Genomic DNA, 16168 nt, shown 5'->3' on the forward strand with positions numbered 1-16168 from the left:
TTTTTTTCACCGATTCATTTATTTTTTAAGATGCTCATCTAGAAATTCATCTTTAATAGTCATCTAATTTGAATGCTGAAATTTTTTACATTTCCATCAAAAAATAAAACACAACACCAATTTAGACGAGTTTCAAGATTAATGTATATTTTATTGATTTGAAATGTTTTTTTGTTCATTCTGTTACAATGCTTAACGTGTTTTCCTGAGGTAATTATAATTGCTTTGGTGAAGTCAGTTCCTGCAAAATTCACTCAGTGCCAGAATTAAAAACAATTTGTACCAAAGTACAAATCAGTTTTTGTGTTTTCATATAATGCCATTATCTGATCAAGCGTCTTCAAGTTACAAACCTTCTGAAAGGGATTTATTTTAGTCTAGCCTGTGACAATACATCAATATTTGAGGGTCAAGCACTTCATTTAAATAGTGCAAACATATCTGTGAAGAATAATTATACCACCAAAATCAACAGAATCAGTCATTTTGACTCCCTCACTACTACAGGCGACTGCCTTTTCTGGACATTCTTGATGTCTCAATACATAGAAGGGGGTCCAACACTTTCCTTCAGAAAAAGGGTGCTTGGAGAGCCCAAACAGTTCAAAACCTCAGTTTCAGGAAACTGGATCAGCCTGAGATCACTAGAGGAAGAGAATAGGATAGTGAGGCAAAAAGTTTCTGTTTTTTGTCCATGCAAACAGTCTGTTTCAGGATATGGACAAAAACAGTTGAAACACTTTTCAGATTATCTTTTTTTTGTGTGTGTTCCAGATAAAAACAAAATTATGTTTTGGGACACCATGAGGGTAAATGTGTAAATGATGACAGAATTTTCATGTTTGAGTTCCTATCCAATGAAGTTACGCAAAAGCAGGTCAGGAATGATGCAAGAAAGACAATTTTCTTTTTTAATAAATGGCGAGATTGAAAGTTTGCATACCATTAAATAAGCAGATTGCCTATTTCTTCTTTCCACCCAAAGACATGCTCTCTGTTTTCTTCTTCTGTACCTGATGCATCATGCAAAGGCAAAATAATAGTTCATCTGATTTGCATTCTGAAGGCTGTTTATAAAGTTTTAGGACTTCCTCTACATGCTCTTGTTACCTCCGACATGGCATCATCTATCTGCTTGAGCTCTTCATAGTGATCACGGGAGTCTCTCAAAGGTTGAACCATGATCTCCTCAATCTGTGGAAAGAGCTGAACACAGACACAGTCAGTCTCCATATCATTTCAGTTCAAAGTTCCAGTTCAAATGTCAGTGGGTATAATGGCCGTGCAAACCTTCATGACAGTCTCAAACATTGGGATGAGGACGAATTTAATGAAGCCAATTTGTGCCGTTGGTTTGGTGACTTTTTCACGATCCATAAACGGAGCCACAGGAAGACCTTCTGACTTTTCTCTGTCACTCTGCCAAAACAAACCAAAAAGCAAACTACAATGAGGCCCAAAAAGTCTGATAAAATCAAAATCTGCAAAAATAAATCGGAAATAGTCAGAATGTTATATGAATTTCTTTTTTTATTAAAATATTTTAATTATATACTTTAAGAAGAAGTCTCTTATTCTCACTAAGGCTGCATTTATTTGATAAAAAAAAAACAGTAATATTGTGAAATATTATTACAATTTAAAATAACTGTTTTCTATTTTATAATATATTTAAAAATGTAATTTATTCCTGTGATTGCAAAGCAGAATTTTCAGCATCATTACTCCAGTCTTCAGTGTCACATGATCCTTCAAAAAACTATCTAATAGGCTGATTTTAACATTGCTTGTTTTATTTAGTTTTTTATTTCAGTTATTGTTTATTTTATTTTAATTAATGTACACGTTTTTTATGGTTTTAGTTTTAGTTAACATAATAAAGAGATACCTGCATGAAGTACTCCTCCAGGAGACAGTCCACCCATGGCTCGGCCACCTCAGTGGGTCTGACCTCGTTGGAGATGTCACAACACTTGATCAAGACCATCTTCAGCTGGAAAGACAGAATTGAGTATACAATAGAGCCAACAAGCACAACAAAGCTATTTAAATCATAATAGCAAGAAACACATACGCATTTAACATGCTCCTCATTTGAAAAGTCAAAGTTGTCCACTTTCTGTTTGAAGGAGTCCAGTATCTCTCCATGCCTGGCCATATCCGTCGCCAGAATAAGAGTAATGATCGCCTAGAGCAGACACAAAAAATACATCCAGGATTGTTTAAAATGGTCAGCAGGATTTTGACTACACTCTTTAACATAAAGGTTCCAAAAGCTGTTTCCAAAAGATCCATTTCGTAAAGAACATTTTAATAATCTGAAGAACCTTTTTCCACTTTTGTGCAATGGAAATGTTTCATGAATGTTAAAGGTTCTTTATGGATCTACTGATGCCAATGAAGAACCTTTATTTTAAAGAGTGTCCAATGCAAAGAAGCAAATTTCTACAGATTGATTTAAAAGTGCTCTACTGTGAATATACTGTGAATGTAATATACTGTAGACTGTCTGCAAATGTCCCACTTCCAATTTTAGAAGAAGTGTTGAAAACGAAGTTGATACTTAAATGAAACATACACTATAGTTTGGGGTCAGTAAGACATTTTACTACTTTTTTTGCTAAATAAAACATAATACCTTTTTACGCATGTGCTTAAAGGCCTTAAAGTGTCTGAACCCCTATAATTGCTGCTCGCAGAATACTTTTGTTCAGTAAGGATGCATTTAACTGATCAAAAGGCAGGAGATATTTTTACTTTGTTTCTAGAAAAATTATATTTCAAATAAATGCTGCTTTTTATTCATCAAAGAATCCTGAAAAAAATTAAACATGGTTTGGTATCCAGCAAAGTAATAAACAGCACAATGTTATAATAATAATAAATGTTTCTAGAGCACCAAATCAGCACATTAGAATAATTTCTGAAGACTGGAGTAATGATGCTGAAAATTCAGTTTAGCCATCACAGGAATAAAGTACATTTTGAGAAAATATTGAATTGGAAACTGTTATTTTAAATGGTAATAATATTTCACAAAATTACTATGCTTTCTATATTTTTGATCAAATAAATGCAGCCTTGGTGAGCAACTTTCAAAAACATAAAAAAATCTGTCAACACTTTATTTCGATGGTCCTCCAACAGACATTTGACTGACTATAAGTAACTGCAACTACATGTCAACTTATTCTACTAACCTGAACCCAAATACCTAACCATAACCAAACAGTCTACTAGTACTAATGAGAGTTAGTTGACATGTAGTTGCAAAGTTAGTTAGTTAGTAGAACGTCTAAAGTGGACGATTGAAATAAAGTGTAACCGAAAATCTTACCAAACTTTTGAATAGTGGCGTAACTGGTTTCATGAAGCTATAAAAAAACAACCTTTGAGCAAAACATTGTTCCTCTGGATAGAAACTGCATCTGCAACATGATGTGTGTGTGTGTGTGTGTGTGTGGGATCAGAGGTACCTGTCGTAACTGTTTGAAGGAGTCAGGCTCTATATTGGCGAATATGTTGCACTCGGGCATGGAGAGGATCTGGAAGGCCACAGCACAATGATGGTTCTCCAGTGGAGAGATGTCATTATAGCGCACAGCCAGCTCAGTGCGAGCATTAATCTGATACCTGATTACAGAACCATAGAGGGCAAAACCTTGATCACTTCCTACTGTATAAAAAAAAAAACACATTAAACTACCAAGCTAACTGGGAATGTTCTCAGAACTTTAGCTAACGTTGTGGCGAGGCACTCTCAAAGTTATGAACAAATGTACTTCCAGTAACGTTAATAAAACAATAGGTCAAAGTTATCTGGTCTTTACAAATGTTTTCAAAATGTGAGCACAAGAAAACATGATTTATACATTGTTCATGGAACGTTTTTACCTAAAATGTTTAGTTGGAGGTTCACCAAATGTTTTTTAAATGCTACTTGTTTCAGAACATTCAGAGAAAAGTAACGTTCCCATTACACTGTAAAAATCTTAACTCATCATATATATACATATATGTATGTATATATGTATATATATATACATATGCAGCGCTGGGTAATTACTTACAAATTGTATTCAGTTACTGATTCCAAATTGCATGACAAATATTGTATTTAGTAGTTTAATCACATTACATTGCACATTTAAGGTAATGTAATCTGACTACTTTTTGATTACTTTTAGATTACTTTTGTAATTATCACATTGATTTGAAAAGGATAATCTTGTGTAACATATTGGTCTAAAAATACGAAGAGAAAGAAAATATAGTCCATTTTTTGTTATTAACAGTGCATTAAATATTACATTACGTCTGGGTTTCATGATGGAACTGCAGGGCGTTTGTGAGTTTAATGAAAAGCTATTAAGTACATTTTTTAAAATAAAATAATTAAAAATAAAAACAATCAGAAAAAAATGCTTACTAAATATATACTATTTTTGTTTAAATAAAATAATTTTAAAATAAAAACAATCAGAAAAAAAATGCTTACTAAATATATACTAAAATATATTTTATTTGTTTACCTGCATGTCATGTGACCATTAACCAACAACAGAGAGCCGTGAACTTAATTTCATTATTTATTTATTTATATTATTATTGACTTAATTTTATTACTGACCTAACTTTTTAACTTAATATATCTACTTCAAGTACCCCCTGAGATTTTTTGTCAAAAGGGTTCAGCTGACAAAATATTTGGGGAATCCCTGCATTGCATGTAAATATGAAATGACGTAAATCTGTATATTTTAATATGTTTGAAAGACAAAAGCCTTCCAAAGACAGTAATGCATGGTTAAATGACTATCTGAGGGATAATTCAAATAATAATTAATGTGTTTGTCAAGAGCTGATTAGATATGCAATGTTTCAATGTTGAGAAAACACTTCTTAAAACTGAAATGATTTCTCATTTGAAAGGATCAAAAGCTGTCTGGGTCTTAGATTTCAGTGATAAGCACATGACTAGTGGCTAAGTAAGGGATAATCAATCAATAATTTACTGCCATGAGAAAAATATGTAATCAGTAAAAAAGTAACTGTAGTCTGATTATGAGTATTTTATAATATAATATAATTACAAGTACTTATTTTTTGGAATCTGATTAATCCAGATGACATGTAATCAGTTACTACACAGCACATGTATGTATGTATTTTTTTGCATGGGCTTTTTTAAGTTTAACTTAAATACATTGGACAAATCAATTGATCAAACACAGTAAATTAAGTTTAGTTTACTAAAATCAAAAAAGTTTTTTACAGTTGGCAAAATACACAGTGTTGTCAGTGGTATTGTTCTCTGAGAGGGTGACATACGTGTTGTTGTATCCCGGGTGGTCCAGGTCATGACACACTGCTGCGGTCACCAAAATACACATGTCTGTCATAGTCAGCCTCTCCTTAAGAACAAAAACAAGTAGCATGTTGATCTGACAAACACACACAAGCACTGTCTCTATAGGACAGATACATGTGTCACCATGACCTCACCTTAAGGTTACACAGATGGATCATTCCATACATCATCTGGCTCACGCAAAAACAGTGACGGAAGTTGTGGAAAGGGTTGTCGCGGTAGTTTTCTTGAATCGCCAGCTTTGATTGGGCAGAGACACAGCATGAGTTTTGAGGCCTACTTCAGTTAATAAGCAGGTCACAGAAAGCTCATCTTACCAGCCATCTTTTGAGAGTTATGGGGTTCATGTTAAATTCCTTAACCAGCCCAAGGTCATGATACATATACTCCAGACAGCTAAGCATCTGTAAACAGCCAATTAACAAACAAACAAACAAACAAACAAACAAACAAACAAACACATCACTCCTGTAGGCCTATGTCTGATATAACAACTAATGAACTAAAACCACAAACTGAAACTAAAAACCTAAACATATTTATCAGTAGCAATAATTAGAAATCTTTAAGTTAAAATTTACTTGGAATATGGAATTAAGTAAACTTTACTTAACCTAGTTAAGTGAAAGTAACAAAGAAAATTAGTAATTTTAACTTGGCTAGTAAAAGGTTGATTAATATCGATTTAGTTGAAATTTCCTTTGCATTACATTTCACTCAAACAATTTTATTGAATTATACCAGTCATTTATAGTATGTGTTTTACTTAGAATATCTAAGTAATTTATACTTCATCATGTCAGATGTTAACCCTCTACCGCATGGTGTTGCCATATGGCAACATACTCTTTGTGTTCATTTCATTGCCAATGTTTCTTTAAGAAAACATTCTCGTGTTTTTTGTTGGAATGAGAAGACCTTAGTTTAGCCAATGATGTGCTTTGGTTAAGTCACATGACATGCAATTTTTTTCTGTGGCGCGATTTTTGACAGACTGCAGTCTCTTGTCTCTTGTCGGTAGTGATGGGCAGATCGAGGCTTCGTGAAGCAATGAAACAGTTGAACCAAATGGTTCATATTGTTTCGAGGCTTCGAATCAATCCGACACCCGTCTCCACTGTGACACCTAGTGGTCACTTGCAGGTGTTGATCTGAAACAACCTTGACGAGCCATTAAAAATTTTTGTTTTTTTATTATTGTTCTTTTCTAATATGTGAATCTTGCAACCTATAGCCCCCTCACTGTGCATAATGTTATTTTGGTCCTGCAAAATGAATATTAATAAAATAAATCAAGCCACAATGTCTCACTTTTTTTTTTTTTTTTTTACATATTTTTATTCAAAAATATTAATTTCTCTGCTGTGGAAGGACTTAGCCTACTTCTTTTTTTACAGATAATTTCTCCAGCCTTTGAAAAAAATCCTCTCACAAGGGACACTTGTTGCTGCATGCAAAGATATTTTTTAGCTAATACATACAAATGAGGAAAGATTACTGCTCTCTCGTCTCTTTCCAGTAAGTTAGTGGATCATGAGTTCTGGGCAAATACGCATCGTTGATGTATTTTTTTCACTTCCACTGTGGCATCAGCTGTAGCACTGTGTATCATCTGGGTTTGATGGATACGAGTATCAAAAAGTTCCCATAAACTGTCCTGTGTTTCTACTGGATGATGTATTGTTGCAGTAGGCGAGCTGCGATCACAATACACACATCTCACTTTATTTGGGGTTTCTAAATGGAAATGCTCCCACACCACAGATGTACGGCATCTCTTCTGGGGAGCCTCCATTTTATCTATATATCCAAATCTATCTAGATATGTATCTCTAATCTATCTATGTAATTAGATATATGTATCTACAATCTATCTATGTATGTAGATATGTATATATAATATGTATCTATAATCTATGTATTTAGATATGTATCTATACTCTATGTAGGCTATCTATAATCTATGTATTTGGATATGTATCTATAAATGTATCTATAATCTATCTATGTATTTATATTATGTAGCCTATCTTTAATCTATCTGTATCTATATATCTATTAATCTAGCTGTCTATATATATTTATATGTATCTATTAATGTGTCACTATATGTATACTCTGTGTCTCTAGCCTGTTAGTCAATGTGTTGTGTACATTTAAGCCTAAATATAACTAAACAAATCGCACAACAAATGTCACTATATCACCAAAAATCCGCTATCTCAAAATCAAACTCCTCTCACAAAAACCCACGAGGTCAATATGCGTTGATTTCACTTTTATACAGATGTGCGATTGTGTGGTCTGTTGTTCCCGACCGTGTCAATCAAACGCTGATTCGGCGGATCACACCTGATGAAACACTGTGAAACACTTCGAGGCTTCGTTTGGCCATAGTCAAGTGATATGGGTGTTTTGAATCACGCTTCGAATCAGTGTTTCGAAACATCTGCGCTTCGGGATCTCGCAAAGCTTCGGAACGACTGTTTCGCGGCAGCCATCCCTACTTGTCGGTAGTTGCTGAAAGCAATCTAAAACGTCAGTAACAAACAAGGACCATCCCATATCACATACACAAAAAAAAAATTAAAACATCACCTCAAGTTAAGTTATGATGTCATATTCACCAAAAAAAAAGTTTTTATGAAATCAGTTTTTGGTAAATCGATCAAATTGTTGCCAAGCGGCAACACTGTGCAATAGTGGAATGACATTATTGCAAAAGTTTAGCTAGCTAGACAGGTCAGCTGCAATCTGTTAAGCTGTAACAATAACAACATTAATGCTAGTGATATAATGTTGATTAGTCATAGGTTAAGGACTGCCAATATGGAAAGCTGTTTGAACTTTTATTCATTTCCAGGATATGAATTCTTGATATCTATAATTGTATTTTCACTAGTAAAATGTCACCATAGGGTGCCATTCAAAATCAATTGTTGATATCAAAAATTGATTTCTTACTAGTAGAAATATAATTTTGATATCAATCATTTCTTGGTTAGTAAATATGTGAATTCCTGATATCAATAATTCAAATGTCACTAGTTGAAATGTCTATTCTTGATATCAACAATTTAATTGCTACCAATAAAAAAAATCAGTTTTGATATCTGAAAATCTGATACCAATATTATTTTAGATATCTAAAATGTCTAAAATTCTTACTAGTAACAATCACATTCATGATTTCAGAAATTAACATTGTCACTAGTGAAAATTTAATTATTGATATCAAAAATTGCCATTGTTATAGTAGAAATCTAATTCCTGATATCAAGAACTATCATTTTAACTAGTAAAAATGTAATTGTTGATATTAAGAATTAGTATCCTGGAAATAAATATAAAAGTTAAAACGGCTTGTCACACTGCCAATGCATTTGTAGGCTATTATGAAAAAAAAAAAAAATTTAAATGGCTTTTTTTTTTTTTTTTTTTATTCCACTGTTGTATGTTGTTGCCATATAAAATCACATTTTCTTTTTACAGCACTTCAAGCTTGCGCAGACCGAAGCGCCCGCGTCCTCAGATCACTTGGACGTGGCTGTGGTTACAAGAGGTAAAAACGATATAAATACTGTTCGTTTTCTCACACAAACCGCTCGTTTCGTGTCTTAGGCCATCAATGTGTACTTACATTTACGAGTCATTAAATCATGTTTAATTTGGACTTCTCTGTGCATGCTCTTTGAGGTGGTGACCATAGACCTGCATTATATGACTGACAGACAAGAACGGTTTGACCTAAAAATATCAAAATTGAAACTACTGCGGAAACAAAGTCACCTACATCTTGGATGCCCTTGAGGTAAGCTAAAACATACCAAAAATTAATTTCAAAGTGAACTATCCGTTTAAGGTATCTTAACACACAAAAAAGATGACAGACCTCATTGTGTTCCCAGTGCCATACATCAAAGGTGGGCTTTTTCAGAGCCTCTATGGTTTCCTGAGAAAGTGTGTACTGCACAAACACACAACAGAGTGAAAACACAACATTGAAACATCATTACAATGATTTCACATGGTTGCACTATGTATGCCAAAATACAAATGGTATTTATTTTGTTTGTTTTTACCTTTGGGTAGCTTGGGACATCTCGTCTGGGAGAGAGTTTCTTCCCATCATCAGTAAAGTTGTATTTGCAATTGCAGTTCACTCTGGTTGCAAGAGATAAACAAACAAATAAAAAATCCTATGGAATTACTGAAATGAAATGAAATGAAATAAAAAATAGGCGTCTATACCTTACTCCTCCTCTAGAGGTCATTTCATCTCTTAATTTCTTCAGATCGTTCTTACACTTCTCAATTTCCACCACTTTCAGTCCCTCCACTGTAACAATACAAAGACAATTAGTTTACAACATCCGGTTAGAGACCTTTCCCTCCACATCCAGATAAACAACACAGAGATTGCATTAGTCCCCAGATTCGTACGAATTTTACGAGGTGGCTAATTCGTACGAATTCATACGACCTCACTCGTACAAATTCGTACGATTTTTGCGAATTCGTACATATTTTACGAGTTACCAAATTCGTATGAATTCGAATGACCTACCCCTGACCCCGCCCCTAAACCTACCCATCACGTGGGTTTAGACAAATCGTACGAATTCGTACGAATTAGCCACCATTTAATCACTTGTACGAATTCGTACGAATTGGTCGTGAGATAGCGTTGGAATCACTCACGTTCCACTTTCTTCTCCAGCATGGCCAGCCTGTTGGTCACTTCAGTCTTCAGCTCATTGATCCTGAACGCCCTGAAAATGTTTTCATATTCGTGACAGTGCACATGTATTGTAATTTCACACACTAATTTGAATCATCATAGCATTTAGTTTACAGCTAATGCAGACAGTTTGACAGAACACGATATGTCTCACCTGCTGAACTGCTCAGCCACTTGTGACAGGACGTTCTGGAACATGTCTTCCTTCTCTTTTAAAGGGAATAAAAAAAGTGTGTATTTTTAGTGCACTGTCGGTTGCCTCATTTCTAATCCATTTTTTAGACACATATAATAGCCATGGCCTTTGACTAATTATGTAAAATTTCAAGAGTAAAACGTTTTCCAACCTCCTCCTTGGTTTGTGGAATGGGGCATAACCTTATATAAGTTGCTTGAAACAAACAAAGAAAGTAAAACACAAATTGCTTCTGAGTAATTGTATTATATGATTTATAGACTTTATTAAAGTTGTCACCATTATACCAATTTTGAATTCTTACTTTGGAGTGTTTGCAGGCATGGTAGGGTCAATAGATATAAATGCTCCTTCTGAGTCAATCAGAAGTATAGCTGTGTTTCTGAAGAGACATGAGCACAACATATTACAGTCACTTTTGGGACAATAATCTGCACTAAAAATTTTATGGAAATTCATACACTGCAAAAAAAGAAAAGAAAAAAAAGTATGCTTGCGAAGTATTTTTTGTCTTGTCTCCCATTAAAAATGCCTATAGAAACTAAAATATTGAATCCAATATTTGGTGATTATATAGCATAATGAGATTTATAAGCTATTTTTGTATACCATTCATTTTTGACTGGGAACAAAGGTGACACAAGGTTAAAAAAAGTCCCCAAAAAGTACAAAGATTATCCTACAAGTTTTGGGATGTAGTTATACCCTGTGTGAGCAAAGTCAAAAAGTTTTAGTCCAATGCGATAACATTAACTAACATTTTCGGGAAAAAGAAAATGATCTGAACACAACATGAGGGTGAAGAACAAACTTGTTTTGATACATTTTTCAGCAAACATGACGTAATATCTTAAGTCATTTTGCTTCTCAAGATTTAAGAATGTTTCAATATTTTTACTGGAAAACAAGACAAAAATACTGAGTCAGATAATCACTTTTTGCAGTGATACAATGATACTGACCTGGCAATATTGGATGATGAACAAAGAAGCTCCTTAATGTCACATGGACTACAGTGTCGACTAAAAATTACCTAAAGACATAAGAATTCATATTAAGGAAAAAGTAGAAGAATCAAAGAACATTATTGGGAATTAAGTTACTAACCCCATCAGTCATGTTAGCTGTGAGGCGATGATATATCATTTGCATTTTAAAAATATAAATGATTTCTGAAGGATCATGTGACACTGAAGACTGGAGTAATGATGCTGAAAATTCAGCTTTTAAATCATATTTAAATAGCCCATATTAAAATTGCTTATAATTAGGGGCCAAGCACCGAAGGTGCAGAGGCACCTATTGTATCTGTTGGTTTTCTTATTAGGGGCCAAGCACCGAAGGTGCAGAGGCACCTATTGTATCTGTTAGTTAGGGGCCAAGCACCGAAGGTGCAGAGGCACCTATTGTATCTGTTAGTTTTCTTATTATTATTATTAGGGGCCAAGCACCGAAGGTGCAGAGGCACCTATTGTATCTGTTAGTTTTCTTATTATTATTATTCTTCTTCTTCTTCTTCCGCAAATGGAAGTCTATGGCAGCCCTATGAACCGTACATAGGAAAATGATGAAATTTGGCACACTTGTAGTGATGCTAATGAATAGTAATTGGACCAATTTTTGACCCTCTAGGACCAACTCTATAGCGCCACCACCAGTTCAAAAATTCAACATTGAAATGGTTATAACTTTTGAACCCTTTGATCTAGAGACATGAAACTTAGTACACCTGATTCCTCTCATTGTGCTGATCACAACCAATACCTTACATTAAGACCCCGCCCATTACAGTAGTGGCCATTTTGAAATGTACAGTATTCAGTTATTTCGCTACTCCTCCTTCAAATTTTGTCCAATTTTCTCCAAACATGCACTCAAATGATCTTCAGACTGAGCCGCATAAAAGTACTGTTCCCGATTTTTTTGTTATACTGGAAAAAAAAAGTTATAATGTCGCAAACTTAAAAAGGTCCACCCAAAATTGGCTAAGAGGCTGTATCTCGGCCAAAGTTTGATCAATCGAAACGAAAATTGGTACACTTCATCGGAAGCATGTGTTGAGGTTCCAATGCAAAGTTGGGAATAGCGCCACCTATGGGTCATGAGATATGAACAATTGCTATTTTGACCAATAACTTTTGAACAGTTTGTCAGAAAATCATAATTGTGGTATCTATGGATTCCTTGCATCATGCCGAATCCGTGGATATCGATTTTGCCATGATGGGATGTACCACGTGTCCGCCATTTTGAATTTTGTCATAATTTGCAATATCTTTTAAACTATTTGAAATTTCCTCACCACATTTGGTATGGATCATCATTAGCATGGCCCGAAGCGACATGAGAAGTTTGATCACAGCGCCACCTAGTGTTCCAGAGATATCATTGTTTTTTGAAAAAACGCTTATAACTTTTGCTAACATTGCTTGAAATATGATTTCTCTATGCCAATAAATTCCTTGGCTTATGCCGATTTCAACGATATCTCATATGCCATTTTCCAACAATGTGACTGTCCGCCATATTGGAGCGAATGTAAAACAGTTTTTTCGCTACTCTTCCTTCAAAATTTGTCCAAAATTGTCCAAAATTTGCTCAAATGATCTTCGGACCGAGCCGCACAGAAGTACTGTTCCCGATTTTTTTGCTATATTGGGAAAAAAAAGTTATGATGTCGTAAATTTAACAAGTTCGACCCAACATTGGTTCAGAGGCTGTAACTTGTGAACAGTTTGTCACAAAATCATAAAATTGGTGTCTATCGATTCCTTGCATCATGTCGAATCCGATGATATCTATTTTGCCAGGATTGGATGTACCACGTCATAAGCTAAATTAGCATTAAGCTAGCTTAGCATGCTAATCTGGTTAACATGTCATGGAACTTTTTTGTGAACTCATTCTCACACTGAACCCTCTCCTCTGCTGTCTTGAAATTCACGTCCTCTGAGTGGCGCAATCAGCTAAACCATGCATCTCGAATCCCGAACCATTCTGGTCGTGGGTTCAAGTCCCATGTGGGATGACTATAAAGTTGTCATTTCAATTCCTTCCGGCTCTGCTCTGCTGTTGGTGCTTAAATGCTCGCTGTGCTTCATTTACATGTATATTCAATTTGTGCTGTTTTGGTTCTTGCGGCTCTGCACTGCTATTGGTGCTTAAATGCTTGATGCGCTGCTGTACTTGCAGTACTTGCTGTGCTTGCTGTGCTTGCAGTACTTGCTGTACTTGCTGTGTTTGCAGTACTTGCTGTACTTGCTGTGTTTGCTGTACTTGCAGTACTTGCTGTACTTGCAGCTTGCTGTACTTGCAGCTTGCTGTACTTGCAGTTTGCAGTACTTGTTCTGCTTGCGGTGCCAAGCCTTTGAACTTTGCTGTAATTGTTCTAATTGCGGTGCCAAGCCTTTGAACTTTGCTGTACTTGTTCTAATTGCGGTGCCAAGCCTTTGAACTTTGCTGTAATTGTTCTAATTGCGGTGCCTTGCAGGGCTTGGCCCCGTGTTGCTGCTTGCAGCTATATTTATTATTATTATTATTCTTCTTCCGCAAATGGAAGTCTATGGCAGCCCTATGAACCGTACATAGGAAAATGATGAAATTAGGCACACTTATAGTGATGGTCATGAAAAGTAATTGAGCCAAATATTGAGTCTCTAGAACCAACTCTATAGCGCCACCACCAGTTCAAAAATTCAACATTGAAATGGTTATAACTTTTGAACCCTTTGATCTAGAGACATGAAACTTAGTACACCTGATTCCACTCATCATGCTGATCACAACCAATACCTTACATTAAGACCCCACCCATTACAGTAGTGGCCATTTTGAAATGTACAGTATTCAGTTATTTCGCTACTCCTCCTTCAAATTTTGTTCAATTTTCTCCAAACATGCACTCAAATGATCTTCAGACTGAGCCGCATAAAAGTACTGTTCCCGATTTTTTTGTTATACTGGAAAAAAAAAAGTTATAATGTCGCAAACTTAACGAGGTCCACCCAAAATTGGCTAAGAGGCTGTATCTCGGCCAAAGTTTGATCAATCGAAACGAAAATTGGTACACTTCATCGGAAGCATGTTCTGAGGTCCCATGCCAAAGTTGGGAATAGCGCCACCTACGGGTCATGAGATATGACAAATTGCTATTTTGGCCAATAACTTTTGAACAGTTTGTCAGAAATTCATAATTGTGGTATCTATGGATTCCTTGCGTCATGCCGAATCCGTGGATATCGATTTTGCCATGATGGGATGTACCACGTGTCCGCCATTTTGAATTTTGTCATAAATTGCAATATCTTTTAAACTATTTGACATATCAGCACACAATTTGGTAGGGATGACCGACACCATGTCCTAAAGCGACATGAGAAGTTTGATCACAGCGCCACCTAGTGTTCCAGATATATCATTGTTTTTTGAAAAAACGCTTATAACATTTGAAAATATTGTTCAAATTTTGAGTTCTTTATGACATTATGTTCCTTGGTTTATGCCGATTTAGACGATATCTCATTTGTCATTTTCCAACAATGTGACTGGCCGCCATATTGGAGCGAATGTAAAACAGTTTTTTCGCTACTCCTCCTTCAAAATTTGTCCAAAATTGTCCAAAATTTGCTCAAATGATCTTCGGACCGAGCCGCACAGAAGTACTGTTCCCGATTTTTTTGCTATACTGTAATAAAAAAAGTTATGATGTCGCAAATTTAACAAGGTCGACCCAACATTGGTTCAGAGGCTGTAACTTGTGAACAGTTTGTCAAAAAATCATAAAATTGGTGTCTATCGATTCCTTGCATCATGTCAAATCCGACGATATCTATTTTGCCAGGATTGGATGTACCACGTTATAAGCTAAATTAGCATTAAGCTAGCTTAGCATGCTTATCTGGTTAACATGTCATGGAACTTTTTGTGAACTCATTCTCACACTGAAACCTCTACTCAGCAGGCTGGTGAACGTGCATGAGTGATTAGCTCAACGTGTTACACCACAGATCCCGATGTTCAGCGTCGTGGGTTCGCCACTCAGTGTGACATGTGCCCAGACCGCATGAGGTACTGTGGCAGGAAAAGATGCAGAAGTTGCATCTGTTCCAGGCATTGTGCATAAGAATGATCTCATCTGAAGCTGCCACACACAACATGCAGTGCTTTTACGTCCAATTCATTGTTGTTCTTCTTCCAGAAGGGTAGTCAATGGCAGCCCTATGAACCACAAGTTAGAAAATTGGCACACTTGTAGTGATGGTAATGAGTAGTAATCTGACCAATTTTGGATGATTTAATCTAAACTTTTTAAATACAAAATGTTCTCCATTTACTTCAAAATTCTTAATTTTGACTTGATTCTCTCTTGAAAATATTGAATTTCGGCAGCTGTGTGGATGCATGTCTGGCAAGTGGCTCAACGAGATGAGTGACAGGCATCTAACCCATAGATAGTGGGTTCGAGTCCCGTGTGGGACAACTTTAAAATTGTGTATTATGAAATTAATTGATTATGAAACACTTGTAGTGAGTAGTCCAACGTGTGATCAGATGATCTTTGGACCGAGCTGCACAGAAATGATGAACAGGTTTTTGATAGTAGCCCCACATACCAAAGATCTTCCTCTCTGCAGTTGATCTAGCCTGTGTTTGTTGCCTTATCTTAGTTAGGTTAGCATACTAATTGGTTAGCATGCTAGCCAGATGCCATTCTTTCTAATGTGGCTCTTCAGTTATCAGGCTAAACCATAAGGCTTTAAGTGGTGGACAAGTTGCTTCTGTTCCAGGTGAAGGAGCTAGTAGAATAGAACACACAGATAATTTATTTAAAAATTCTTCATTTTGAGTTGCTTCTCACTTG

The 16168-nt window shown here is 35.5% G+C and overlaps 1 protein-coding gene across 1 annotated transcript in view; it reads right to left on the reverse strand.

Annotated features, from left to right (window-relative positions):
- Positions 1–357: 357 nt before the first annotated feature.
- Positions 358–16168, reverse strand: part of pde9ab (phosphodiesterase 9ab) — a 33686-nt gene continuing 17875 nt past the window's right edge. The window contains exons 2-19 of the mRNA XM_056252901.1: positions 11271–11341; positions 10613–10690; positions 10460–10503; positions 10267–10321; positions 10073–10143; positions 9623–9710; positions 9454–9535; positions 9264–9338; positions 5689–5775; positions 5506–5610; positions 5332–5414; positions 3477–3633; positions 2075–2188; positions 1889–1993; positions 1291–1419; positions 1111–1206; positions 944–1013; positions 358–644 (exon numbers count right to left, since the gene is read on the reverse strand). Of these exons, the coding sequence (XP_056108876.1) occupies positions 963–1013; positions 1111–1206; positions 1291–1419; positions 1889–1993; positions 2075–2188; positions 3477–3633; positions 5332–5414; positions 5506–5610; positions 5689–5775; positions 9264–9338; positions 9454–9535; positions 9623–9710; positions 10073–10143; positions 10267–10321; positions 10460–10503; positions 10613–10690; positions 11271–11341 (1491 nt within the window). The 3' untranslated portion in view covers positions 358–644; positions 944–962. The remainder of the gene's footprint in view (positions 645–943; positions 1014–1110; positions 1207–1290; positions 1420–1888; positions 1994–2074; positions 2189–3476; positions 3634–5331; positions 5415–5505; positions 5611–5688; positions 5776–9263; positions 9339–9453; positions 9536–9622; positions 9711–10072; positions 10144–10266; positions 10322–10459; positions 10504–10612; positions 10691–11270; positions 11342–16168) is intronic.

This window comes from Rhinichthys klamathensis, unplaced genomic scaffold, assembly GCF_029890125.1.
Source record: "Rhinichthys klamathensis goyatoka isolate OS25496 unplaced genomic scaffold, OSU_Roscu_1.1 h1tg000099l_1, whole genome shotgun sequence".
NCBI lineage: Eukaryota > Metazoa > Chordata > Actinopteri > Cypriniformes > Leuciscidae > Rhinichthys > Rhinichthys klamathensis.